Raw genomic sequence first — 27310 nt, forward strand, 5'->3', positions numbered from 1 at the left:
TTTGGGGAACACCACACATTATCTTCCTATGATTGTATTGGCATTAGACTTATTAAAATCTCTGATAAAATTAATACTTAGTTTATTATACTTAATTCCAAATTAGATTAATAGTAAAGTAGCATTTATTTATAATTCTTAGTTGATGTTTCCTTTTATTATAAATAACGTTTTTATTGTAAACACTTTATTAAATCAAAGAGCAGCCTCTCTTTCATTTCTCCTGGTTACTAGTTTCAAGCCCCTCCAAATGTCTCACACAAATGAAGATCTCTGCAGGATATACACACTATATGTACAGTTTTCCAGAATTACAAATTCTGCCTGTTCTTTTATAAATCTTTCAATTTTCAGCAATTTCCTCTCAAAATAAGAATCTGGAATCGTCCATACTAAAATTAAGAATTTATAACTGTAAGGAACAGATGTTTTCATAAACATTTGCTATAATTAATTTCAACTAGAGGATTGAAGGAACAAAGCAGTTTTTCCCGCTTCAAAACTTTATTGCCTTTTCCCCATATAGCAAACTCTGAAATCTTTAATACTTTTTAGGAAAACAATTGTACTCCTTATTTGGTATGTTTTCAAGAAAGAAAAACTGCTTTTTTTCCCCCTTATTCCCATCCTTTGAAGGTTACATTTATTGTGGTATGCTCATTTTTAAACAGATATAAGATGAAGAACGCCTTTATGTTATGATAGCAAAACCTAGTTTAAAAAATGGAAAGTCTCTTAATTATTTGAAGGATTTTATATTTGATCTGGTAAATATCAGAAGAAAAGAAATATTCTGTTGGTGAGATCTTATGTGGTTAAGTAATTGTAATCTTCAGTTTTAGAGAAAGAAGGCTCGTATTTTAATGTATGATATAGTACTTATTTTATGCTGATTATAGAATGTTTCACAGGAAATGTCTGCAAGCTGTTAAATAACATGTGTTGTAGGAAATTTTCATTTAGCAAGAAACCGAATAATTTTCTTTAAATCCTTTTAGTTTATTTATTACAATACCATTAATTTTTTAAAGAAAATATATGTTGCATGAGTAATCTTATAGTATCTGTGTTTTCAAAGAATTAACAAAATATACCCAGCTAAATTGATCTTAAACATTTAAATGTTTTTGAATAATTTTCTTCTATAAAATTTGGCAATAGTTTTGAATGCTGTAATCCATTTTAGGATTTTTGTTTAATGGAAAAAAAAACCTGAAAGCACGTTTAATGAAAAAAAAAAAAAAAACCTGAAAGCGGAAAAATAGAGTTAAAAGTAAGTGGACTCAGCCCAGTTCTTGTCCTCCTAAACACTTCAGCACAGCTGTAAAGATGTTGAAAAGAACCAACATTCTTGACTAATCTGTCAACTATAAAATGTGCAAAGAAAAATAGGTAGCTGTCATTAAAATTACATTTCAGCTTTCAATAACCATTTAATGAGTAGCATAATTATATAAGTATGGTACCTTAAGTACCATACTCAATAATTAAAAATAATCTCATCTTTAAAGTGAAAGCTCTGTAATTACTATTTGACTTAACCAGGACCACTGTGATGATCTCCAGTGGCACCTAAGATTGTTCAAAGTGGATGAAAAGTATAAATGGATAAATCATTAAATTATTAAGCTTTAAATATCATAAAAATGAATATAACCTGATGTTTGAAAGTTATATTACAAGAATTTGGAATATAAAGTGTAATCAGAATCTAGTCTTTTTAACTTGTTCTAAGAATAAATGGTCTATTTAATAGTAGTATACAGTGGTTTCATAAAAACTATATTTTGAAGAATATATTTTAAAACTTAACTACTAAAATTAAATTTCTATCAATAAGCATGAATATTTTATATTGTGGCATTGGTAAGCATTTTTTAAACTTCTTTAGCACATTTATTTTTATTCCATGATTTTTAAACAGATAGGTATTAATTTGTTCTAAGTCTGATACTATGAATATAACAGTTTCTTAAATTGATTCCCCCCCCAAATGTTTAGTATTACCATACAATACAGAAATATCTTTCATGTTGTTCTTTTCATTTTCAAACTGCTGAACTTTTGCCCACAGTTAAAACATAAAGTTTTAAGAAGGGTATTAAGGTGTATTAAAGATTTGTTAGGATGCATTCACCACCTCCCAAGCCTGCTTTCCCTTTTACCTCTCTGCTTACTATATTCCTAGACCATAGAGAGCTGGGGACTGGAGATCATTCCAGGTCCCCTTTCTGTTGTTTTCTTTTTACTGTACCAGTGGTATGGCAGATGACTTGGTCACTAACAAAGAGTTGTCCTTTGCTTATAAAAATGGTGTATGATTAAATGGTTTATAAATTTTGATTTTGTTTGTGATTCATAATAAAATGTCTGTAATGTTTCATTTGTTCTGTTAACAGTTACTTTGATAATATTTCTATACAAGCTAGGAGTGGTGATATTGGTTTATATTTTAGCATTAAAATGAGTTTTTTGCCTAAAAAAGAGGTCTGTACTCTGATTACAAGACATATTTGGGGGTTAGGGATAGTGCTTTTGGACTCAGTATACTTCATAGAGCTGTCACACAGAAGCTTTTCAACTAAAACATTCAATTTCATAATCTTCCTTATTTCAGCATTTTTTAATTTTTTTTTCCAGGAGATTCAAATAAAAATGGAAGAAGAAGTTCTACTTTAGATTCTGATGGGACTTTTAATTCCTATAGGTAGGTGATGAATACATAGATACATATTATTACAAGATAATACACAAGATACCTGATGTTACAGGATTCTAATCTTATAGTAGTAAGAAAATGTTACCTGTGCTTTAAACATAAGTCAAATAGAAAGACTATTGTGATATGCTATTGTTTTGCAGACTTACTGAGTAATGAACAATGTAACCTTTTAAGTTCTTGAGTAAATGGCCTAACTGTAGTTATCACTTGTTAATATATAGCAGGATAATTGGTATGAATGCACATGTAGTATTAAACTCCATTATAATCCATTTTTGTTTTTATTTTTCCAGTATATCTGTTATAGTACTAAAGGCTTCCATTTAAGTTTTCCTGTTAAAACAATATATTCCTTATGAGTATCTAAGAGAATATGAAATGTAATCTTAGGTGACATCAAGTGCTGTTTATTTATATTTCATATGGTTCTTCAGCAAACAGGGCAGTTATATCTCAATTAGTGATTTTTTTTAAAAGGATACACTAGTTAAGGAAACAGGTATCTTCTCTAATATTTTGGTAATATTCTCCTTATATTTGCTTGAGTACATGTTTATGGATTTTGTACCTTTGTAACAGGGGAACCTAGGAAGAAAAAAGATTATATTATTTCCAGTAATATTAGAAAATTCATATACTTAACCAATGTGATATAAGAACTAAGTTGTTTTCTCTCAAGGAAAAAAGGTGCAGATTCAATAATAATACATTTTGGCATTGTGGATAGCAAAGCAGATTCTTGAAGAAATACTTTGAGTATATTGTCCTGATGGTTAATTAGTTCTGACACATTTGCAGTGACACTATAAAATACAAGAACCACTATAGACTTGGAAACTCAGGTGAATGTTAAGCTGTAACTCCTTCTCTTATGTAGTAAATACGGAGTTTATGATTGGAATCTTTATATTTTATTTGAAAATATATTGTGTATATCTCTAATTGGAACTGTGTCATTTGTTTTTTCTGATTCCAGGTAAGCTTTTAATATCTAGGATAGGGCCATATATGCAGGAAACAATAAGAATATGGTAAATGGGAAAGTTTTTGTACAATTGTTTATGAATTCCACAAATGAGATGGTAATTGAAACACTTGACATCTTTATTTTATATCAGTTGGGGTCTGTATAAATAATCAGTCGTTCAAGTGTCACAGATACTACAAAAAAGGCTTATGTTCCCATGGTGTTCTAGAAGGGTATTATCACAGCAGTAAAGCTCATATGTTGTCATTATATTTTCACTGTACTCATCCTACCTTATAAATGCTGGGATTCTTCAAATCCTTATTTTAGTACTGAAGTGAATATAAAAGATAGTTGAACATTCATGATTTGGCATGTAAGTGAGGAATGTTAATATGATAATATATGTGAAATCTGTGTTGTTAATATTATTAGTAGATACAAGTACCAAAGCTAAGACCAAAGGAAAATAGAGATGTATTTCAAAGGAAGGAAAATCTATATAAGTGTAAATTTTGTGGGTGAGTTAATTTTACAATTACATTTGTAGTTTAGCTAATTATAGTAAATAATGGACATAATATAAAGTTAAGAGAAATGTGTTAATGTGAAGGCATAGTATTATCTTGTAGTTTATTTTATCCTTGAATAGTTTGAAGATTAAAGTATTTTAGTATTATTGAATGGTAATTGTACTTTGAAAATGAACTCCTAATGCAACTTTGCACAATAAATACTAATGTTGTTAACTAATATAATTTTAATCAATGCCTGTCAGTGTTGTAATGTTAGGATATTAATTTATTGTTGTAATTAAAAAGGCAAGATAAAAAGCTCAGGTAGTACAATATATAAAAACGAGCTTTTAATAGTTGGCAGGCCAGTGCTGTTATTAAATAGTATTATAGTATTTAAGGTGTGAAATGAATAGTTTTCTACTCAGCAGGCAATAGCTCTTACAATATAATGAGCTTACTTGTGAATTTGACACTTGGGTTAAATGCAGAATTCATAGAAGCACAGCTCTGGGGTATATTTTCATATTAAGGTTAACTGATAAAACCTAGGAATTGTTGCACGATCATACTAAAATGGCAACAGAATTGTCAGTAAAATTCCCTTTTGAAAATGAAAATTATTTTTCTGTTGCTATCGTTGCTGTTTTAAACTTAAATAAGTTACTAGAAAAATGTGAATATTAACCCTCAAAGATCCTTTAGCCTAACAATTCCAATTTTGTCTTGTTTAAACTATCTCAGAAATCCTGACCTTTCTTACAGTTAGACAGTTCTGGCAGCCAGCCTAGTACCATCATACTCTAGTTATATGTACTTGTGTCCAGGGTAATAATTAGCTTTAGTTTGTCATCTTTTAAGACAGACATCATAATGTCTAACCTGCTTCCTCCTCACAACTCTCATAAAGACTGAGATAAAATGTAGAAGATAAAGCCTTTTGAAAATACAAATACAAAGCCATGGCATTATTAGTTCTTTGAGTATTATCAATTCTTTCATATAAATTGGCAACTTTGTTGCCTCAATCTTCACCTTTCAACCAATGTACTCTTTTATAGTGTTTGCGGAGGTTTTATTAACTTTTGAATTCGGTCTTGAATTGGTCACCTTAAGTCTGTACTCTTCCCTTTGTTTCTTTGTCTTATTGTGGTCTTAGACTGTCACTTTCAAGAGGGCATAGTCACTGATTGTTTTTCTTTTTTTTTTTTTTTTAAGATCTTACTATTCATGAGAGAGAGAGGCAGAGACATAGGCAGAGGGAGAAGCAGGCTCCCCTTGGGGAGCTTGATGTGGGATGCTATCCCAGAACCCCAGCATCACACCCTGAGCCAAAGGCAGAGAAGTTCAACCCCTGAGCCACCCATGCATCCCTCATTTGTTAATAATATCTAAGTATATGGTGAGGTGGTTCAGATCCTGACTCCAAATAGTTGGGAAACTTTGGACATGTCTTAGCCTCAGTTTCCTCACCATTAAAGTGGGGGTAAGAAAACACAATTGTTAGGAGGAGTTAATGGGATAGTGTCATGTGGTAAATGCTCAGTAAATGATAGCTGCTTTTATCTTCTAGTCTGTGGCACTGTCATCATTGTCATCATTGGTAATCTTCTGGTATTTAGAATTTTTTACAGCACCCTGATATAGAGACACTAAAAGGAAGGTAACAAAGGATGTGACTCACAGGAAAATAAGTTTTGTCTGTTAGCAGAAAAGGAGCTAAGAACAAGGTTAACCTGAGGTTTGAAATGCTCCATCTCTGATACAATATTCTCAGTTGCCTTTGTATGCCAAATTTGTACACATAGCAGTAATAAAAGGAAGATGTTTTACTCTTTGTATAAGTTGAGAGGTGGATTTTTGGAATTTTGACAAATTTAGAAATTTAGAACTGAACAGATCCCAACACGATAGTGTTATGTACCTAATGTTCATAGATTTGTTTTTTGTAGGCCAGGAGGTTTTACTTGGATTTGTGTCTTTTGTGGTTTTGCTTCATTGATTCAAATGGAGTGTAGTTGAATTTAACTCCTAAGGCACTGGTATGAATATTATATGGTGCCTAGGTAATAGATGGTGTTTTAGAACTTTTGATTAAAATGCAATTATATGTCTCCCAACTAATTTGCAGATGATGTGTTAAAACGGAAAATTTGTAAGAATTGAAAAGATACTGGTTTATGCAACAGACCTTATGCTTTTTAAAGACCAGTGTTTTCTGTCAGATTATATGAGCTTTCTGCATTTCTTATTTAACCATTAAAACTGAGAGACCCTTGCTGGGTATGAAAGAGGAGTAGTAGTCTGCTGATTAGCAGTTTGCAGTAGATGATTAACTTAGGGACTGTAGCACAGGGCCACATGGTAGAAAGAATAGTCTCTCCCCACCACCCTCCTTCTCTTCCCAAGGGCAGCTGACCTTCTCCTCTCCAAAGAGGCGAGCCCCTTGCCAGCACATATGACTACAGACTATTACATTAATCTGTTTAGCTGTAGTACCAGCTGCTTGCATGTTTTTAATTATCTTATTAGATGGCATAACAGTGACCTATGAAATAAATTGAAGGTGAACATTTTTAAACTTTCCTTTTTTATCCTGTGTTTCTAAATATCTTTATTGATCAAATCATAACTTTTCACAAAAGTTCATAGAAGTCTATATGGCTTTTGAATCTGTGTAATGCTTTTTTCACATATAATACTGGATTCCCAAAATGGAAAATAGCTTCATTTTTGTCTCACTTTGATTTAGGATATTAAAGATTTAGGATTACCTCATTTAAGACTTAGGTTATGTAGCAACAAATCCATGTTAAAATACACTGGTTAAATAGTCAATTTAGAGAAAACTCAGACCAGTTATTGGCATTCTCTGGGAAACTCAGAATATTGCTTAATTTTCAGACATCATCTTGGCGTTGTAAAAATGTCATAGGATAGAAAATAAGTCATTGTAGATTATTTTTAAATAAATTTGTATATTTAACTGTGATTTTCTAGATTCTAGTACACAGTAGTAAATAATGTAGTCTACCCTAATCACTTTTAAATTTAATTTCACATGGTACCATTTCTGGGTATATTTTCCCAAGCTGTGCCACTAGGAAAAATGTATTATCCTGTGAATTTTAACAATTGGATAATTTACAAATAATACTTCGTAAATGAAGGGTTGACTCCAGGAGAGACAGTTCAAAATAGTAACAACGAATGGTGGTTCTGTTATAACTTATCACCAATAAACAAAGATTATAATAGTTAGAAACACTGCTGTTGAATTAAAAAAACAAAGGTAGTTGGACGCAGAAGGGATTGCAAAGTACTAATGCATGTCTTTTGAATTAGTAAATCCTACAACTGGGATAGTAGGGGGCTTGAGACTTGAAAAATTTATAAAGACCTTAAATATATGTAAAGTATACATTGTTTATATTTTTTAAATTAAGTAATAGCCATTTTTTGGCTTCCTATTTTTTTCCTTTTTTAATTTTTTTTTTAATTTTTATTTATGATAGTCACACAGAGAGAGAAAGAGAGGCAGAGACATAGGCAGAGGGAGAAGCAGGCTCCATGCACCGGGAGCCCGATGTGGGATTCGATCCCGGGTCTCCAGGATCGCGCCCTGGGCCAAAGGCAGGCGCCAAACCGCTGCGCCACCCAGGGTTCCCCCTATTTTTTTCCTTTTAAGAAATAATATATTTCATATTTTAAAAGAACTTTTGTTGCAGAAATAAAGGGAATCTTATTAGCTCTAAATTGGGTGCTGTTTATTAGTTTCTTAATACTAACCTGAGCTTCTGAAATTGCCTCCCTTTTTCAATATGGTGTGTTCTATAGCCCACAGTTTTGTTTTGTTTTGTTTTAAGATTTTATTTATTTATTCATGACAGACACAGAGAGAGAGAGAGAGAGAGAGAGGCAGAGACACAGGCAGAGGGGGAAGCAAGCTCCATGCAGGGAGCCCTGTGTGAGACTCAATCCTGGGACTCCAGGATCATGCCCTAGGCCGAAGGCAAGCGCCAAACTGCTGAGCCACCCAGGGATTCCCTATAGCCCACAGGGTTAAAGGCTGTTTTGAAATTGATAAAAAGTTTTCAAGGAAATTATATATTTGGTTTGGCTTTTTGAATCTAAAGTTAATTCTTTTCTTGAATAATAAAAATACATTAATTTGAATATTGTTTAGTCATTGAGTAAACTTTAAAAATTAGGCTCACAGCTTTTATGTATCCGATTCACATGTAATCAGTAATTTGAGAGAATTTGGAAAATATCTTTCTATCATTTACATTTATTTCTAGTATAATGCCTTTTTTTCCCCGTTTGTATGCAAGTGGGTCTTATGTGTCTTGAAACAACCATGAAGTAGTAATTCAAAATATTAGTAGAGATCATAGAGCAAAAGCATACTTTGGATTTAAAATTTAGAAATCTGGGTTCCGGTTCTAAGAGTGATAGAAGTTTGTTACTCTGTTATATTTAAGAATATAGGGGCAGCCCTGGTGGCTCAGCGGTTTAGCGCCGCCTTCAGCCCAGGGCCTGATCCTGGAGACCTGGGATCGAGTCCCACATTGGGCTCCCTGCGTGGAGCCTGTTCCTCCCTCTGCCTGTGTCTCTGCCTCTCTCTCTCTTTCTCTGTGTGTCTCTCATGAATAAATAAATAAAATCTTAAAAAAAAAAAAAAGGATATAGTCATAGAATCAATTTAATTGCTGAATGTTGTACTATTAATCTGTTCAGGCTGCTATAACCTATCACAGATTAGATGGTTTATAAACAACAGATATTTATATCTCACAGTTCTGGAGACTAGGAAATTCAAGATTAAGGAGACTAAGAAGTCCAAGATATGTGGTCCACTAAGAGCCCATTCCCGGTTCTCTATCTTTTCTCAGTATTATCACATAGCAGGGGAGCCAGAGAGCTCTCTGAGGCACTAGTTGCATTGCCCACCCCCAAATACTCATCACATCTGGGTGTTGGGGTTTAACATACGAATTGAATTGAGGGAGTTAGGAGGACATTCATTTCATAGCATATACTAAAGATATACTACATAGCATATACTACATAGCATATACTAAAGATAATAGAGACTAACCTAAATTTCCATCCTGCTCTTCCACCACCCAGTCCTTTGAAGGTCCTGAGCCCTTGCCATTTTATTCTCCCAGGGTAGCATAGCTTATTAGTAGATGAGAAAAGCTTTTTGGGATTCCTAAAGCATTGCTTTTCTCACTTTTTGTTGCCTGTGTTTTGTTGAGACTATATGTAACTATATCATATAAACTCTATAAGTTTTTAAGAATAAATACATGATTCAGGGAAACAATTTGGAAAAAACAGAGAAAAAAGGATGACTAAAGATTATATCTTAGCCCTACCACTTACTGACTTTGTGACCTTAGGCAAGATAATTAACCTCTCTGATTCCTAATTACCTTATTTGTAAAATTGGAATGTTAACAGCTCGGGCAGCCCGGGTGGCTCAGCGGTTTAGTGCTGCCTTCAGCCCAGGGCCTGATCCTGGAGACCCTGGATGGAGTCCCACGTGGGGCTCCCTGCATGGAGCCTGCTTCTCCCTCTGCCTGTGTCTCTGCGCCTCTCTCTCTCTCTCTTTCTCTCTTTCTCTGTATTTCTCATGACTAAATAAATAAAATTTTTTAAAGGAATATTAACAGCTCCTATATTGTAGAGTTGTAGGGAGCATACCTACAAATGTATAGAACACTTGGCCTAGTCATCTAACACATATTAAATAACAAATACTAGTTTCTACACCTTTCTCTTCTCTCTTTTCTGAGATTTCCTTTAAGTTTTAACCAACTTTTTCATCAATTAGAATTGTCCTTTGTCTCAGAAAAGTATTTTTAAAATTCTGTGCAGTTCTAAAGTGGCAGTAAATGAGTATTTAAGGATTGGATCTACAGTTATTTTTAAAAGATCAAATCTATAAATATCTACAGTTATCTATAGATTGTATAGGAAGAATATTTATAAAATCCATGCTTATTTAACCTGACAGTCTTATTATCAAACTTTCTTCTCATTTTCATATTTGTTGAAATAGCACCACAACCTTTATAGTTAAATGATAATTTCAGAGAGCACAAAATATGTAACCTTTGCATTTTCCAGAAACCAAAACCAAAATAATACCTTTTATTCATATCTCCATAATGAAGCTATATTTGAGAGAAGGAGACAAAAACCACACTTGAATGTATCTTCTTGAAGTAACTTTATTATTTTTTTATGATAGTAGAACTGGTCAGTAGGTTATGTTTTTCTGTAATATACAACTGTCTGAACTAATTATTGATCATTTAAGCCTCCGAAAATGTTACCTTCCATTTAACTAATTAACTGGCTTGTTTGCATTTACAGCCTTACATTAACATAACCTAAACTGACTTGAGTATACATGTTAGTTTGAATTCCTTTGCTTCAGAAGCCCCTTCAAGCCCTTTTTATTATCTGTAGCCAAGCTCTAGGGGAAAAATTTTTTTCGTATTTGTTTATTTACATAGTCAGCTGCAAGCTCCAGTCATCCAAGGCTGTGTAAATATTTATCTTTGAAAAGACAGGCATACATTTGAAATATGAGAATAAGCTGCTCTGAGTCAGTCATCACTGAGAGTCCCTTCCCCTGGACATACTTCTGTTTTCCCCTGGTGCTCCCAGTTGAAATGTACCCCTGTCAGCCCCATGAGTCACTATTTGTAGTATACATTAGCATGCTGGACTTTTTAAGTATGATAGTGAAACAGACAAAGTCAATTAACTATTTGGTCAATAATGTTGAAGAGTATTACTGGATCTGTAATTTGAGAAAATAATATAAGAAGTATAGTTTAAAAGTGGAAAATTATAAATCTTCTTAAACATTTTACAGATCTCTTATTTATTTACTTTGTCGTTATATAGTTAGCTCTACATAAGACTTAATTATTGATTTTTGATTTGACGAACAATTTATAAGCCTCAAAGGTACACTTTGAAGCTGGAATTTTCACAGAATATTTTAATAGAGATTGATACTCAGTATTTGTCTATTTTCTCTATCAAAATTACCTTGCATTCTGAGGGAAAGCTGGCAGTGGTTAGTAACCCTATTTTTCATTTTTTTCTAGAGCTTCCATTAGTGTTTTTCTCATATTTGTTTATATATATTTGGTTCAAGAAAGCTAACAAATCTTCAGTCATTCTGCAAATCTTTATTGTACACTATAGGCAAGCCAGTACGCTAAACCTCCAAGATCCAAAGAGGAATAAAACACACCTCACTTATCAACTAGGAGGAGGGACAGACATGGAAGCAACTAATGTGGATGATGACCAATGTTATAATGGGGACATTTTACTAAGAACTAGAGGAGTACCAGATGGGGTAATTAAAATTGAGGGATGAGAGAAGTGTTGGTTACAGGGAAGATATATCTACTGGACACCGTAGAGGGGATAGGACTTTTCTATGAGGTAAACAACATGAATAAAGGTAGTCTTAATTTTCTGTTAACAATGAGTTCTTTTGGGGCAGGGGGCGGGGGCGGAACACTGTTAGAATGGTTAGATTCAATTGACCTTATGTTTGTTAGTGACAAAATTATGCCCCTAATTATAAAAGACAACTAAAGTGGACCTTACAATAGGAGTATTTACATATATCTGTTGTTGAGTATTATACATATATGTGTTGACATTGCTATTACATTGAACTAGTATTTTGGTAGTATTTACAGATTTAGGTTTTAGTATATCATAGGTGTTTGATATATTTAAATACATGAGCAAAAAATTTAGCGTGGAGTTGAAAATGAGAATCTTTAAATCACAAAATTATATGAAATAGTTGATAATGATACAATTGAGAATGAATATTATGTGCTTAGAAATAGGGAAAAAATCAATAAAGCAGCTATGGAATAAAAAATAGCCTGCTAATGAGAGAATATTTGAAATTTAAAAGAAGTCCTAGTATCATCTGAACATATGGACATAGTTTTCATTTCATGATTATAGATGCAATGTTCTGAGATAGATATAGTAGTTTAGCTGGTTGACATATTTCAAGGATTTTCAAAAATTGAATTTCAAGCTATTTGTTCAGATTAGAAAAGTAATTCAGATGACAAGCCCAAGTCTCTGAACCCATTTGAAGCAAAAACAGGATAGTTGAACATTCTTAACTCTCATTCCAGTTTTTTAATGTGCTTCTAGATCTTAAAATTATCTTGAGCAACAGAGCTCTACTGTCATTGAACCAGGCACAGACTTCTTGTTATGTAGATTTTGTTCAGTGTACAGTAAGAGTTTGTAATTACATTTGTTTGCTTGCCCCTTCCCCACCTGACCATGTGGCCAAACCCAGAGCCTCCTTCTCTCTTTTAATATTCTGATTATGTGTAGGTTGAACATGAGTATTTTTTTCCTACTTGAGAGATCAAGTAGAAGGTTGAGGAAGTGGAATAAATAAAGCCATGGTTTTATTGGCTTTTTTTTTTTTTTTTAACTGTTCCCATCCCTGTTTTTCTCACTGTCACCTGGACTGTTGATGGGCCCTAGGGAAGGGCAGCCCATTTTCCTACCTTTCCTGCTATGTCTAGGTACCATTCCTAATCATAATATTTTTTAAAAGCTCTGGAGAAAAAATGAGAGTTTTTCTTGTGCTAATTTTCAATTTAATAGTAGTGTTCCATGTGACAGCTTTATGGAAACATCTCTTTGGTTCATGTAAGGATATCTGTGGACATACAGTTAAAGATTTTGTGGCATCCGTTTGGATATATCTGAATTATTGAGCATATGGTTAACAATAGAAAAAAGTAACAAAAGGCCCTTTATAAAGTCAGGACTAGATTTGGGTTCTCTTGAAATAGATGAATTTTCAGAAAACATAAAATTTCATCATTGGAGAATACTTCTGCCTAAGACAGGACTTTTATGAAACATATTTTTAATCTGGACAAGGAAGTTCATCTTCCACTGTGATGCAGAACAACTATTTTTTAAAAATCAGTAATAAAAATATTCCCACTGGTGTTCTATCCTACATAGGAAACAGTACAGACTCAAATTAGGTGTCCATACCCTGATTTCTTCACTTTAGTGTCTTCTCTCAACCCTTTATCCCCCACCCACTATATTCAGTATTCAGAAGAAGGGATTTTTCCTTTTTTTTCTTTGAGATAAGATAGATAGTTAAGGAAAGACGCCAAAGAGGATACACATGCATTCTCCCCTATGACACCTGCCAACAGTAGCATATAGCTTCATTATGATACATGTACATTGTGGTTTTGACCCTCTCCCTGTAGGGAGAAGGCTGCCATGACAATTCCAACATATGGGGCCAAACCCCACCTCCCAGGACCACCCACCCCCTCCACTGGTAGGAGGAATCCCTTAGATGATTGGAAGCAGCCTCAGTCAGATACCACCCTAGCTGTGACCCATAACCTATGCAAGCATGAAGAGGAAAGAGAAAAGATGATCTGACTCCCTGAAACATTTGCCACCCCTGGGCCTGCCCCCTCTCCCACCTTGAGAAGATGCTTTTGCTTTAACTGCTAGTAAATGCTTGCTTAAGAGTTTGGCTCTGAATTCTGTCTTGGCTGATCCCCCAAGGCCTAAGGCCAGAGAATGGGATTCGCTGCTGACCTTTGGATACAAAAGTGACATATCCGTTATTTATAGGTCAAATTTCTAATAACTTCAACCATTTAGAATATAACCAGAAACTTAGAAATAGGAGGAAAATATTAGAACAGGCAGAATGTTTGTTTATTAAGGTATGTTTAGGCATGGGAGAGCCCTGCAAGTCCTTATTCTCAGTCTTCACATTTTTTAAAAATTAAAAATGATAGTGCTAATTTATGATGTTGAAATAGGCTAGAATATATGACAGCTTAAAGTCTAGTTTGTTGTCTTTATTTTAAAAAAGACACACTGAGCAAGCGACAGGGGTGTAGATTTAGGATTTTTAAAAGCTAATGTATAATCATTATACAAATTGGTAGCCGATAGCCGGATAATGATAGTCATGAGAAAGATGCCACTAAAAACAGAATGGAAAACTCTAAAAGCAAAGCAGTGTGGAGTTATTTTATTTTATTTTATTATTTTTTTTTAAAGATTTTATTTATTCATGAGAGACACAGAGAGAGGGAAGCAGAGACACAGGCAGAGGGAGAAGCAGGCTCCATGCAGGGAGCCCGACGTGGGACTCAATCCCGGGTCTCCAGGATCATGCCCTGGGTGGAAGGCAGACGCTAAACCGCTCAGCCACCCAGGCGTCCCAAGTATGGAGTTATTTAATGCAGGGCCAAAAGCTATACATTTTCCAAATGTATACCACATCTGGACAAAAATTTCTTTCAGGCTTAGAAATACTATGATACTCTCAACATTTTTGTGTTGCAAAAAAAAAAAAAATCACTTATGTGGCATACATTGATCTTTCATTATGTTGGATATATGGGGTATTCAAGCATGGGATTTTTTATAGTAGTGAGTTTTTTTCTTTTAAATTATATATAAGTGAGATTTTCTGGTGGCCCTTGGATGAGATTTCCTTACCTTTTCAGAGGCCTGTGTGAAATTATTTTCTTAGGTACATTAATCCAAACAAATTATAAAGTACATAATGTCCATATTGACTTAAAATTGGTTTATCACATGACTCATTTTCAGTTAACATTTTCATATCCTGGATCTTTGAGCCAGTCTAATATTGGGGTCATATTAGGCTCATGATTCAAATCTTGGGTCTGGTTCTTGCCAGCATTGATTATTTTTGGCAACTTACAGATCCATCACTTCATCACTAAAGATTTACTTCCCTGACTTTTATTTGTATGTATAAGAAAAGGGAGGTGAGAGGAAGCAAGGGGCAGAGGGTGGTGATAGAGACAGAGAAACATATAGACAAGGAAGGACAAGCAGATAGAGACCAAAAAGAAAAAAATATCTATCACATTTATATCTGATCTTATTAGCACCATTCATTTAGAATTGTCTACTGTGTTACCTCTCTTATGGAACCGTCTTGATTTTTTGACTAGCTACATTGTTTAACTTTTAAAGTGTGTCTGTCTTCTTTCCCCAGTAACACTATATGTGATACAGATCATGTGTATATTTATATCTCTTGAAACTTTTTATAGTTGTTACTTTAAAAATCAAATGTATCTATGAATAGTTTATTATCCTAAAACACTTTTGAGTTTTGATGTTCAATATAGAAACATTTAGTTGGCATGAGTCCATTTAAGTTTAGATTTAAATTAATTAAAATATGTAGTTATTTGCACTAGCCATATTTCAACAGCTTAGTAGCTACATGTGATTGATTGCTATATTGGACAGATATAGAATATTACTATTATCTCCGTTCTATTGGATATTGCTTATCTACAAATTAACAAATGCTGGATTCAGTTATACTCCATTCAGATCTTTTAAAGAGAAAGTATTATTTGAAGCATACATGTATTTCCATGTGTGTAATACCCTATAAGTCAACCCGGTCTTTTTTTTTTTTTTTTAAGATATTTAATGGGGTTGTTTTTTGTTTTAAAGATTTTATTTATTCATGAGAGACAGAGAGAGAGAGAGAGAGAGAGAGAGAGAGGCAAAGACAGGCAGAGGGAGAAGCAGGCCCCATGCAGGGAGCCCAACGTAGGACTCGATCCCGGGTCTCCAGGGTCACACCCTGAGCCCAAGGCAAGCTCCAAGCCGCTGAGCCACCTAGGGACCCCCCATCAACCCAGTCTTGAAAAACATGGTTTATGAAATAAGATTGACTTTTAATGAAGACAACAGAGTTTGCTAAATAAATGTCTGTCTCTAGATTACTGGAGAATAATTTGTTCTCAATTCTGTAAGCATTTGCTTCATAGTACTGTTTACATTGTAGACGGTGGCAAATTCTGTATCACATGGAAAGTTAGATATCAAGTGCATGCTAGTTTCACAAATAGCAAGGTGAATGTGGTGCAGTGGGGATGTGAAGAAGGTGGGGGAGGTCTTCAGGAAGGTTTACAAAGCATTAATTATATAAGAAATATCAGTTAACTAAGGAATATAAAACACATTCGTTTTAGATGACTTCATAGAGACAGTTTGGTACAGGATCCTTTTCTCCCTTCGTTTCTAAATGCTGAACCCTTGATTAGTAGTATAATGACCTTTATTGTATACTTAACTTTTTATAACCTTGTGATACAGCTCTTAAAAATTTCTTTTCTAAGGGTATGTTTATTGACTTTACCTATTTAATATGACCTTTGAATTTAGAAGCTCTTAAACATTATATTTTGAAGAGAATGATATATTTTTAAAAAAAAAAATATTATCTGACAGTCCAAAACTGTTGCTAACTCAGTTCTTTGTGTCCTTGTGGATATTGAGGTGAGAGTTCAAAATTTCTCAGTTCAGAGTTCAATCCAAACCCAAATCAAAACATTATCATAAATTAATTTTAACAAACCTCCACACAGTGAACTATTTGTTGCCTTTGTTTCAATGGAGCCTCATCACGTGAGAATACATTTCACCTAGACATAAGAGAGAAATCCATTTGAAGCTTGTGAGTAATTGTGCATTCTGTTTTTATATTTATTTATATATGTATAAGTGATGTGCCCTGATGTTTCGTTATGGAGGAAAAAAGCTTTAAATAAAAGTAAGTTTTTAAAAATTCCTGATACAGGAAGCAGAAAAGCCAGTACAGTTTCTAATTGCCTTTTAGAGTCTCTGAGTTCCCTCATTACCTGTGATTTAAGCTAAAAATGAGGTAATTATAGATAACATCAGTGTTTATCTGGTTGATCTTGGCACCTGCAGTCCTAATGTTGTAGCTTACCCATATCTGGTGCGCCACACTTTACAGTCTGATGCTGACATACCTAATTTACACTTCTCATATTTCCATTGATTTTTAAGTTAGATGTTCCTTGTTCTATTTGAATAGTATTTTTAAAATCATTCCTTTAAGATGACATTAAAATATATACTCTCTTAGTTGGAATATTAGATTTATGGTACAGTCCTTTCATTAGTAGAAATTTTTCACTAATATATTTCTATACAAATTTAAAATTTATTCTGTCTTTTTACCTATATATTTGGTAAAGCAGTTATAGTTATTAATATGGCAATTTCTTTCAGATTTTGGTATGCACTTCAGGTTCATAAAATTGTATAAACATTTTTACATCAGATTTAGTTTTCTTGTGCTTTTTCACTTTGAAATATTCTGTGTGTCTAACTCTGATCTTATTTTGCATAAAGATCACCTTTGTTTGGCTCTGGCCTTTAATGCTCCTATTTCTAGTCAAATCTCAAAAAACAAGATGATCAAAGGCTAGTTGACCTTGTAAACTACAGGACCATCTCTGCAGAGCTCCTTGACCACATCTCCCTCTATGATCTCCCTTCCCTGTGACCTGTTGAACTTCCCCCTGGTGACTGTCCCATTCCTTCAGCAGTTTATCAGTGAGCACCAGAGTAGCATCTCTTAACCAAGTATTGGAGTTCTTGAGTCCTAGATTTTATGTGGTCTCTGAACTATTTTCAGTCATTGTAGTTGTTTGGGTTTCTTTAGTTAGTCCCATAAAGACATTGCTGCCTTCCCAGGTAGTGCTTGAAAATGGGGTTAGAAACCATCATATAAAATATACAGTATAAAATTATTTTCTCTAGCGTGTCATCATTTATGACAATTTAGAAATTTTCAGTCCAGAATTGCCACATAATCAAGTAATTTATGCATTATTTAGGTTACAAAAGTATTTAAACAATTACATTTAGAAGGTGCTAACTAGTTTTATACTAATTTTATGTGTGTATCTTAGGAAAATACTACATTAAAATATATAATTAGAAATAGAGAGCTCCTAATGATCATCAGCTATATTTATTCACTACATACTCTAGTTGATTGCCATGTCAAAAAAAAAAAAAAAATACAAAAAACATTGCCAAGGATTTGCTTACCTAAATAGGTGTTCTTTGGCAGAGGAGCGAAGCGGGGGAGGGGAGGAGATCTCAATTGCTGCTGCAAAAGTTGATTTCATGTTCTGAGAAATGACTGCAACACTCATGGCCTACATTGAAATTTTTTGTCACAGTGTTCTTCTTTGAGGAGCATATGGTAGCTTCAGAATCCTTTTTGACACAGTGCTTCCAAGGCAGCCACTACCAGTCCATTAACAGTAGTCCGTTAACATTAATGTTAATGTCCATTAACATTAGCTAGAGAAATAAACCAGTTTCTCTGCCTTTCCCTGCGTAGATGCTGGTTGTTTTTAGGGACCCAGTGCCTGCAAGGCATAGTGATTGCCACTAGATGGAACTAGTGCTTTGGCCTTAAAGCCCAAGTATGTCTAATCTGTTCCATTTGAGGCCTTTATACACCTAAATACCCCACGTTGTTTTTAACCACTCATAGCAGCTGTTGAGTTAGTTTCTCAGTCCAACTGGTGAAAACTTATCTCTGTACCCTTGTACTTGATGTTCAAAAACTAGAAATCTCAGGAAGAAAATAAAAGGTCATATTCTTGTCTCGCCTTGTTGCCAGAGACCATTTTTGTCCTTTGATGTCTGTAGTATTATATTTCCCTTTTAGTGTTGCTTCCATGTTATTCCAGGAAGATACTTTACCTAATTCTCTTTTTTTTCCTTACTCAATTTTTCTGAGTCTTAGTTTCCTCATTGGTAGAGAGGGATTAAGAATACACATCCAGGAGAGTTGTTGTAAAGATTAAAAGTGATTTACTTAAAATATTATATTTTTAAATATATATGGATTTTTTTTGGAATTTTAATAGCATCATTGCCAGGTTTGGGCTATTACAGGCATACTGTATGCTTTTTTAAAAATATAAGACAAAGTTTAGGAACTACTTTTCCTTTATTTTTGTTAACTGAAAAATTCCACCACTGACTTGTCAATAACAGTATTCTTTGCCCATGTCTTGATCTGAATTCAGGAGTAGTTCACCATTCATATTTATGATTGTAAAAACCTTTTATTTTGGTTTGGCTCCCCTCAAAGAGCTAAATTATTCAACATTTTGTCCTCAATGGACTGTTTTAGCTCTGCAGCCCAGCTCTTGCAGTAGGTAGCCTTTGAGTACCTGCAGTGCTGCTAATATTTTCTATACTCAGTTTTAATTTTTAGGTATAAAACTTGTTCTGCTTTCTCTGCACTGCCAAGAGTACTTTGCCTTCACCAGAATATTAATGGTTTACAGATCCATCTACCTCTTTAACTTCATGCTTTCTCTAATCTGAGTGCTAAGCATATAGTAGGAACTGTCACTTGTGTTTACTCTATATCACTGTTTACTAATGAAACACAATGCCATAGAAGAACAAGACAATGAATTATCTTGTGGCCTTCGTATTCCTCTGTTGTTAGGTTTCTTCATCAGTTTGAGGCTTTAAGCCTTAATTGGAACTCTAAGTACACTGAATAAATTGAGATGATTGTGAATTCCAAAGATAATGTTTCCATTTCACATGCCCCAGTCTCCTGTTCTGTCTACCGACACTGTAATCAAGGCCCAGGGTCTTATTTAAGCTAACAAATAATTATCCTTCATTACATAAGTAGTATGTAACTTGACCTTAAAAGGCTGTGTAACTTGACAAGATGGCAATGAATCTAGCCACCAGCTGTGTCTACCTTTATACTGTCCTGGTACCTGAGAATAGAAGCTGATTTTGGAAGAGACTGGGGGAGTCCTTGCCTCACACTTCCCTCTCTATCTGGAACGTTTTGGTGGTTTTGGGCCATGGAACTGCATTGTCTTGCACAAATTTTGATTCCCTTTGGGTTCAGAATCTATTTAAAATATGCACTTTTTGCTTGCAGACCACAGGCTATTTAGACATACTTAACATTTTCTGAGATGTACTCATTGCTTATCTTATCTTTGAGTACGGCTAAAACTGGATAAAAACAAAACCTGAATATGAGACATGGATGATATATGTAAGATTGTTGGGAAATAGATAATGTATTTAAAATACTATAGGTATTACAAATGGACTAATGTGATTTAAAAAAAAAAAACAAGATTTCAGTAAAGATTTCTTTGAACTCGAAGCAGCAAAGAATTAAGCATGAAAACAATGGAAAGATCATCAGGAGAAAATAAATGTTAGATTTAAATTAATATACAAATTAAAAAGCTTCACTGTGTTGAAAATCAAGATATTGTGTTAAAAAGTATATGTGTGTGGCAAACAAAGATGTGAAATTTTTTAATGTATAAAAAACTCTTTTGAGCGACTAATAAGCCACACTAAGATAAGAGCGATATTGTAGTTATTATTAACAATAATACTAATTTTTTAAAAATGTTATGATATTCTAGATATGCTTCTGAGGATTTGCATGTATTTTAATCCTTATAATAATTCTTTGAGGTAGATACTATTATTTCATTTTACAGGTGAGGAAACAGAGGCACAGGGACATTAAGTAACTTGCCCAGTGAGTAGGTAGTAAATTGTGTGTTTCTGTGAAAATGAAAGTGTGGTTCTGTGTCCATTCTCTTAACCATTATCCTATGGTGCTTAAAATAGGCAAAGGACAAGAAAGGAAATTTTTATTAAGAACTAAAATGACTCAAAAAGATGAAAAATTTTCACTTTCACTAATAACACAAATGCAAATTAACATAAAAGTGAAGTGAAGTATTATTTTCTCTTAAAAATGGAGTGTTGAGTGAGAAATTTTCACGGACTGGTGGTAGGAATGTATTTCTTCAGTATGGAGCTGGAGTGCTTGTCTCATTTGACATACTTAGCCACTAGCCTCTCCTGGCAGAAGGCTTGGGGATCAATGCTACAAGGCTGAGCTGGAAGTTCTCCTGCTTGTGGAAGTCAGGAATGTGCCATTGCCTTGGTCACCCTTCTGGAAAACTCTGGAGAAGGTATCCCACAGTCAGGTTTTTGTTTTGTTTTGTTTTAAGATTTCATTTATTTATAAGAGACACAGAGAGAGCGAGAAGCAGGCTCCATGCAGGGAGCCTGATGGTGGGACTCGATCCCGGGACTCCAGAATCACAGTCAGGTTTTTAAACTGTAAATATGCAGTTGGTTGCGTTACTGGCTCTAAGATAACATAGTGTGCAACGCTGTCTTTTCTCAAAATGAGTAGGGTTTGGCCAGTGACAACTGCATGTATGTATAGGAGGATGGTTTGTTTTAAAGGCTTTCTTTTGAGGAAGTCCCTCTGAAGAAGATTGCCAGGGTTTCAGCTTTGATAATAAGTTTTACATGATAAGTTTTTTGTGGCATTATGAAATCTGAGAGAAATTTCATGAAGCTGCGCTCAATAGCCTCAACTGTTGACAAATGATTCTTGATGTTTAGTTTGGTACAAGATGCAGGGAATATAGGTCTCCTTCCTTTATTCAAACTCAGTAAATGGTTTGGGACAATTAATTTCCAATTGTTTCCCAGTAGAGCAGATTTACTTGTATATTAATGAGGCACAGGTGTTAGGCCCCTGGTGTCTGCGTGCCTGGGAGGCATATTTCAGTTGTTTATCTACTCAGCCATAGGTACTGCAAGGTACTCAAGCTTGCCTTTAACAGTTTTTACAGTGAGGCTTTTTAATTTTTTGATGTTTTTTTCAAATTTGCCTGCACCTGTTAAAATTTTAAAACTGATCATGTAGAAAGAAGTTGCAGAGATTTCAATAGTAAATAGCACTAAAAGTTAAAGAAAGTAGTCTATTATATTCAACTCTGCAGCCTGACACTAAAGAGAAATGGGTTCATTTAAACAGATATTTCATGTGAGAAGTTAATATAATTAATGGTATCCTTTTTTGTTATGTATTTTTGGAGCGGGCATGTCTTTGTCAATGGCTAAAGCAGTCATATATTTATATTAATATTCATATTTTTTCTTGTTTCACTGAACTGCGCTACCAGCATTTTAGAGGAGATGGAATAGCCTCCTTAGACATTATGAATTTCAGTAGCTGGCATAATTATAGCGATCTACATATTCATTAAATCTACAGAAGAACTGTGTCCAAAAAGACAGCCATGCGTTCAGAAACAGTACACAACTAAATATATACGTTTTAAAAGTTGCATTTCTTAGACTTATTTAAAATTAATTTCCTGTAGCATTCCTCTCCAAGCAGAGAATTTTAACAAAAGGATCCCTATGCTTTGGTTTCTTGCATATAGGAAAGAATGGGAAGAACTATTTGTAAACAACAATTACTTGGCAACAATAAGGCAGAAGGGGATTAATGGGCAGCTGAGAAGCAGCAGGTTCCGCAGCATTTGCTGGAAGGTAAGAAGAAAATATTTATTTACAGTTTGTGGTTGCAGTATATCAACACATTACCTGATGCCCTGGGAGATTACCCATGCAGGGGATCACTGAATTTTCCAGGAGACTTGACTCTCGATTTTTTGGCCATCCAAGTTTATCTTTCATAGGACATTTACTAATAAGGTTGAACCACCTTAGTCCCGAATAACTGGTGATGGTAAAAGAGTTATTTGAAATAACTGTTCTTTCATCTCATTTGATGGAGCAGAATTCAAAGCAACACCTTTGAATATGTTCCCCAGAAGCTTCTGCAGAAATCCTTGAAGCCAGGCAGGAGCAGAGGGAGATTTACTTCCAGCTTCCCACTGTATCAAGTGCAGCCATTTAGTACCCCCCCCCACCCCTTTGCCTCAGAAACAGCAGATGGAAAAGATTTCTCTCTCTCTCTCTCTCTCTCTCTCTCTCTCTCTCTCTCTCTTTTCCACTGGAAACCTAAAGTGAAGGACAGCAGGAAAGAGAAATGGAAAAAAATTAGGTCAATCTCTTAAGAGAAAGAGCCATTGATTACCAAAACTAGTAATAATCTGCAGTTATCTTTTGTAATTGCCTGGCAATATTGTCCCTTTTTGTTCTCTCAAAATGAATTAATTGAGGTTTAGATTTATTTCTGAAATGACTTCTATTGAAAGTTTTTTAGGTTTTATCTGCATAAATTGAACATAAAGAGTCTGTGCAAGTAAAGACAGTAAGAAACGCATGATGTATTAGACAGTTTTAGATTTAATAATTTAGAGTTAATAATTAAAATACATTTTTCTTCTGTTAGATGCAGGCAGCAAAGACAGGAGACCTGCTGCTAGAATATTTGTATACAAATATTCATGCCCCACCCCCCATTCCTTGTTGTTTAACTTTTAGTATCCTTCGTTTGCTAAAAATAAACTCAAATCCAGATTTATTTTATTGTCGTATTAAACTAAATTAAATCAAATTTGTCTTTCTAAAAATGCTTGTTATTTTCATAAGCCAATTGCCAGTTGTAAATTACATTTCTGCCATAAAAGAAATAACTTCACATCTGAAACCCTGCCCTCAGGTTGTTGTTCTCCATCCTTTACCTGCCTGTTTTAAGACAAATCTTAAAACTTGAAATTAATCATTGGACTTGGTGTCTGTCAATACCTGCATTAATATAAGACTGTAAAATGGGAATTATACTTGAACCTCAATGCATTCTTGTTCATTTTTAATATAAATGTGGAGAGGAGCTTGAGTCACTTCCATGGTGTACCTTTTGGGATCATGTTCATTTGGCCTTTGCTCAGTTTTTGAATTGTCCAAATATATATAAACATTCCGAAATATAATTTATTGGGAATTGGAATGATACAAATATGGAATACCATGAATATGAATATCACTTTCAATTTTCAGGTGGTTCTGTTTGGCATAGTTTTACATGTTACTTGTTAGGATTTTTACGGAAGTTTCCCCTTTTTTTTCTTGACAGCTATTTCTTTGTGTTCTTCCTCAAGATAAAAGCCAGTGGATAAGTAGAATTAAAGAATTAAGAGCATGGTATAGCAACATTAAAGAAATAGTAAGTTGTACTTTAATTAATGTAATTGTTTTCTTATGTATACTTTAAAGTCCAATAACTGATTTTTGTGTGTTTTCTTCCTTTCTTTGCCAGCACATCACAAACCCAAGGAAGGTTGTTGGCCAGCAAGATTTGATGATCAATAATCCCCTTTCACAGGATGAAGGGGTAAAGTTCATCTTTATTCATATTTCAGCTTCTTTTGCTCATAAGAATATGCTTAGGAGATTGCTTATCAATCACTGTGAAAGCAATGTTATTTCATGCCAACTAATTATTTGTTTTTTACTCTGTATATTATGTCTCTAAAACCTGATGGAAGTTATTCCATGTTGTGTTCACCCTGTGTTGTAGGAGGTTCACAATCTATTTTTGTTGAGTGGCACTATGGAGAAGTCCCAGGGGACCATAAGAACTCAGGGTAAAATAGGAGAGCATCAACAGGAGGATAGAACTGTTTTATCACGGTTGTAGTGGGTAATGGGGAGACTAGGAAAGCCTCCCTTGATAATAAAAATAGGTAAAGTTCACTTGGTGGGACTGATTGCCAGGAAGAAAAGTGAATATTTGTAGAGAGTCTATTAAAAAGTTTTTAAAGATAATGAAAAAGATCTGCCTATTCCCACTCATATTCCAGGAAAGACTAAGAATTACTACTTTAGAGGTGTTATTGCATAACTTCTTCAACTGCTGCTCTAATTTCTATTTTTTCACTAACAGAAATTATTTTCCAGCTCACATATAATATTAGCATGTTTTCCCTGATACATAAAGTTGTTATAATGTAGTCTACAGTAAAGCAACATAAAATATTAAGTAAATTTTAAGCTTTATTTAAATTCACATTTTAAAAAGTGCCTAAAAATTTGTTTGATCATAAAACCAAGCTTTGTAGAAAGCATTATCTTTCTTAGTGCATTGGGAATTCAGGTCAGGTTCAAGCTGAAACCAGTCGGCCTATGGCCCTGCTCTAATCCAAGCAGACCTTTCTGTTACTATAAGGGAGTTAGTGGATGTATAGCAGCAAAACTATCATTCACTTTACATAGATAATACAAAATTTTAAAATATATACGGTATTGTTACTGGGAAAAATTGATGTTAGTATAAGGGTGTGTTTCTGATATTAAGCTAGCTTTTAATAAAAATTATTTCAATTTCAGGCTTCCTTTCTGCATTGTAAAATAACTCAGAGAAGGATAAATGTGATCACTTAAATTATTAAATTGAGATCATAAAAGTCAAGCAAAGGTGTAAGATTATTTTAAATAGGTTGTTTTCCTCATTTCAGAGTCTTTGGAATAAATTTTTTCAAGATAAAGAACTTCGATCAATGATTGAACAAGATGTCAAAAGAACGTATGTAGAACCTTGAGTAATTCAAATTAGTGTTACCTCTTTGTAATTTTAGTAAAATACAGAATCCATAGAGGAGTTTTAATTGAATGCAATATTCACCTTGTGTTAATAAAAAAGTTATTTTAGCCATTTTTGATAGTAATGATTATTTTCTATTCTTAAAATGTAGATTTGTTTTCACTTTCACAATGTAAATTATAATATTGATAATCTTAATATTCATTTTTCAGTTTTCAACAATGATTTGAAATTCATGTGCTTTTGATTAAGTTATATTATGTGGTCCTAATATTGGTATTGCTAGAAAAATTTGTCTCTTGATTTATACCTTTGAATCCCTTTCTAACCAAATTACTTTTTAAATGGCAACTATTATTTTTACTGTCTTTATTTCCGTCTCTCTCAAAGTCATTCAGGTTTGCAAACCATTTCATTCAGTCTACTTATTATTTACCATGTGAAAGAATTGTTTACTTAGTACATGACTAATATACATGACTTTTATATATTGGGCTTCATCTTTCTGGGTCATGTAGTGAGAAGTACATGGAATTTGTGTGGGAGGGTCCTAGGATAAGTTTTAGCAACATATGCTATAATCTTAGACCTATTACTTTCAAGGAACAGCTTTCCTCCTTTTCTGTAAAATGCGGATAATAGTTAACCTCAAAGGATTGTTGAGGATTAATAAATGTACATTGTAATAAGAGTATTTAGATAGACTTGCACTTTTTTTTGAAGATTTATTCATCCTAGAGAAGAGAGAGAGAGAGTGTGTGTGTGTGTGTGTGCAGAAGAGAGGGTCAGAGGGAGAGAGAATCTCAAATGGACACAATGCTGAGCATGGAGCTCGATCTCATGACCCTGAGATCACAAACCTACATAATAACCTGATCCAAAACTAAGAGTCAGATGCTCAACTGACTCTACCACCCAGGTGCCCCTCGATATGTTAACACTTTAAGCCATAAACAGTTACATAAATGTCAGTAAATTTAGTCACTGGATCTGGTATGGGCCATGTATTTGCATAGTAATGGATATCCCTAGTGCCTTCTTCCAGGTCCTTCTGCAGCTTCTCCTGTGTGCCCCACTGCTAGTTCAACTCTAGCTAGACCTGTTACAAGGTCAAGGCCTCCGGCTCTCTGACATTCACCTCTTTCCAGGTCCCAAATACTGAATAATTAGATGACTGCTATTAAGGTCATACTACTTACTGAACAAATCAGATTTCTAGTTTAAAATGAAAATCAGTGGAGGGATGCCTGGCTGGCCTAGTCAGTAGAACATGTGACTCTTGATCATAGGTTTTGATCTCATGTTCCACATTGGGCCTAGAGCTTACTTTAAAAAATAAAAATGAAAACAGTGGAATTGTGGGTTCAGAGTATAACAGAACTCTACATTACTGGCATTGGTAGCAGGTTAGAGGGGTTGGGAGATATGGGGTCATTTTGATGAGTTGGGTTATCTAAATAACCAAGAGTAACCAATAATAGGGAAACTACTCTCAGAGGCATTGTGTGGCTTTGCTTGACCTCTCGTATACAGTTTCAGAAAGTAGAATGCCCTTATTTTGGTGTACAAGAGGCACTCAAACATTTGTTGGAAAAAAAAACAAAAAATGAATTTCCTCATCAGTCATGTAAGTAAGTATGTTATCAGTGGCAGTAAAACAGGCCTCTTAAAAACAAAATGCATAGTATATATCGTTAACCAAACAGTAAAGGTATCCCTTTAAAAAAAATTACCAGCCAGTTACCTTAGAAAATTTGACATTTATAAGGTACTACATGATCTAAAATCCATGATTTTCAATCCAGTCTGTAAGGTACCTC

General features: G+C 34.1%; 1 protein-coding gene and 1 long non-coding RNA gene across 22 annotated transcripts in view; one reads left to right on the plus strand and one right to left on the minus strand.

The window, feature by feature from the left end:
- Positions 1–27310, plus strand: part of TBC1D5 (TBC1 domain family member 5) — a 544381-nt gene that overhangs the window by 277674 nt on the left and 239397 nt on the right. For all 19 annotated transcript variants that reach the window (XM_049100069.1, XM_049100071.1, XM_049100072.1 and 16 more), the window contains 5 exons: positions 2641–2707; positions 22423–22531; positions 24024–24113; positions 24207–24281; positions 25405–25472. In XM_049100069.1, the coding sequence (XP_048956026.1) occupies positions 2641–2707; positions 22423–22531; positions 24024–24113; positions 24207–24281; positions 25405–25472 (409 nt within the window). The remainder of the gene's footprint in view (positions 1–2640; positions 2708–22422; positions 22532–24023; positions 24114–24206; positions 24282–25404; positions 25473–27310) is intronic.
- Positions 2999–27310, minus strand: part of LOC112661025 (uncharacterized) — a 121374-nt gene continuing 97062 nt past the window's right edge. For all 3 annotated transcript variants that reach the window (XR_003137377.3, XR_004808670.2, XR_003137378.3), the window contains 3 exons: positions 22586–23005; positions 16695–16761; positions 2999–3307 (listed from right to left, as the gene is read on the minus strand). This is a non-coding gene — a long non-coding RNA (uncharacterized LOC112661025). The remainder of the gene's footprint in view (positions 3308–16694; positions 16762–22585; positions 23006–27310) is intronic.

This window comes from Canis lupus, chromosome 23, assembly GCF_003254725.2.
Source record: "Canis lupus dingo isolate Sandy chromosome 23, ASM325472v2, whole genome shotgun sequence".
Taxonomy (NCBI): domain Eukaryota; kingdom Metazoa; phylum Chordata; class Mammalia; order Carnivora; family Canidae; genus Canis; species Canis lupus.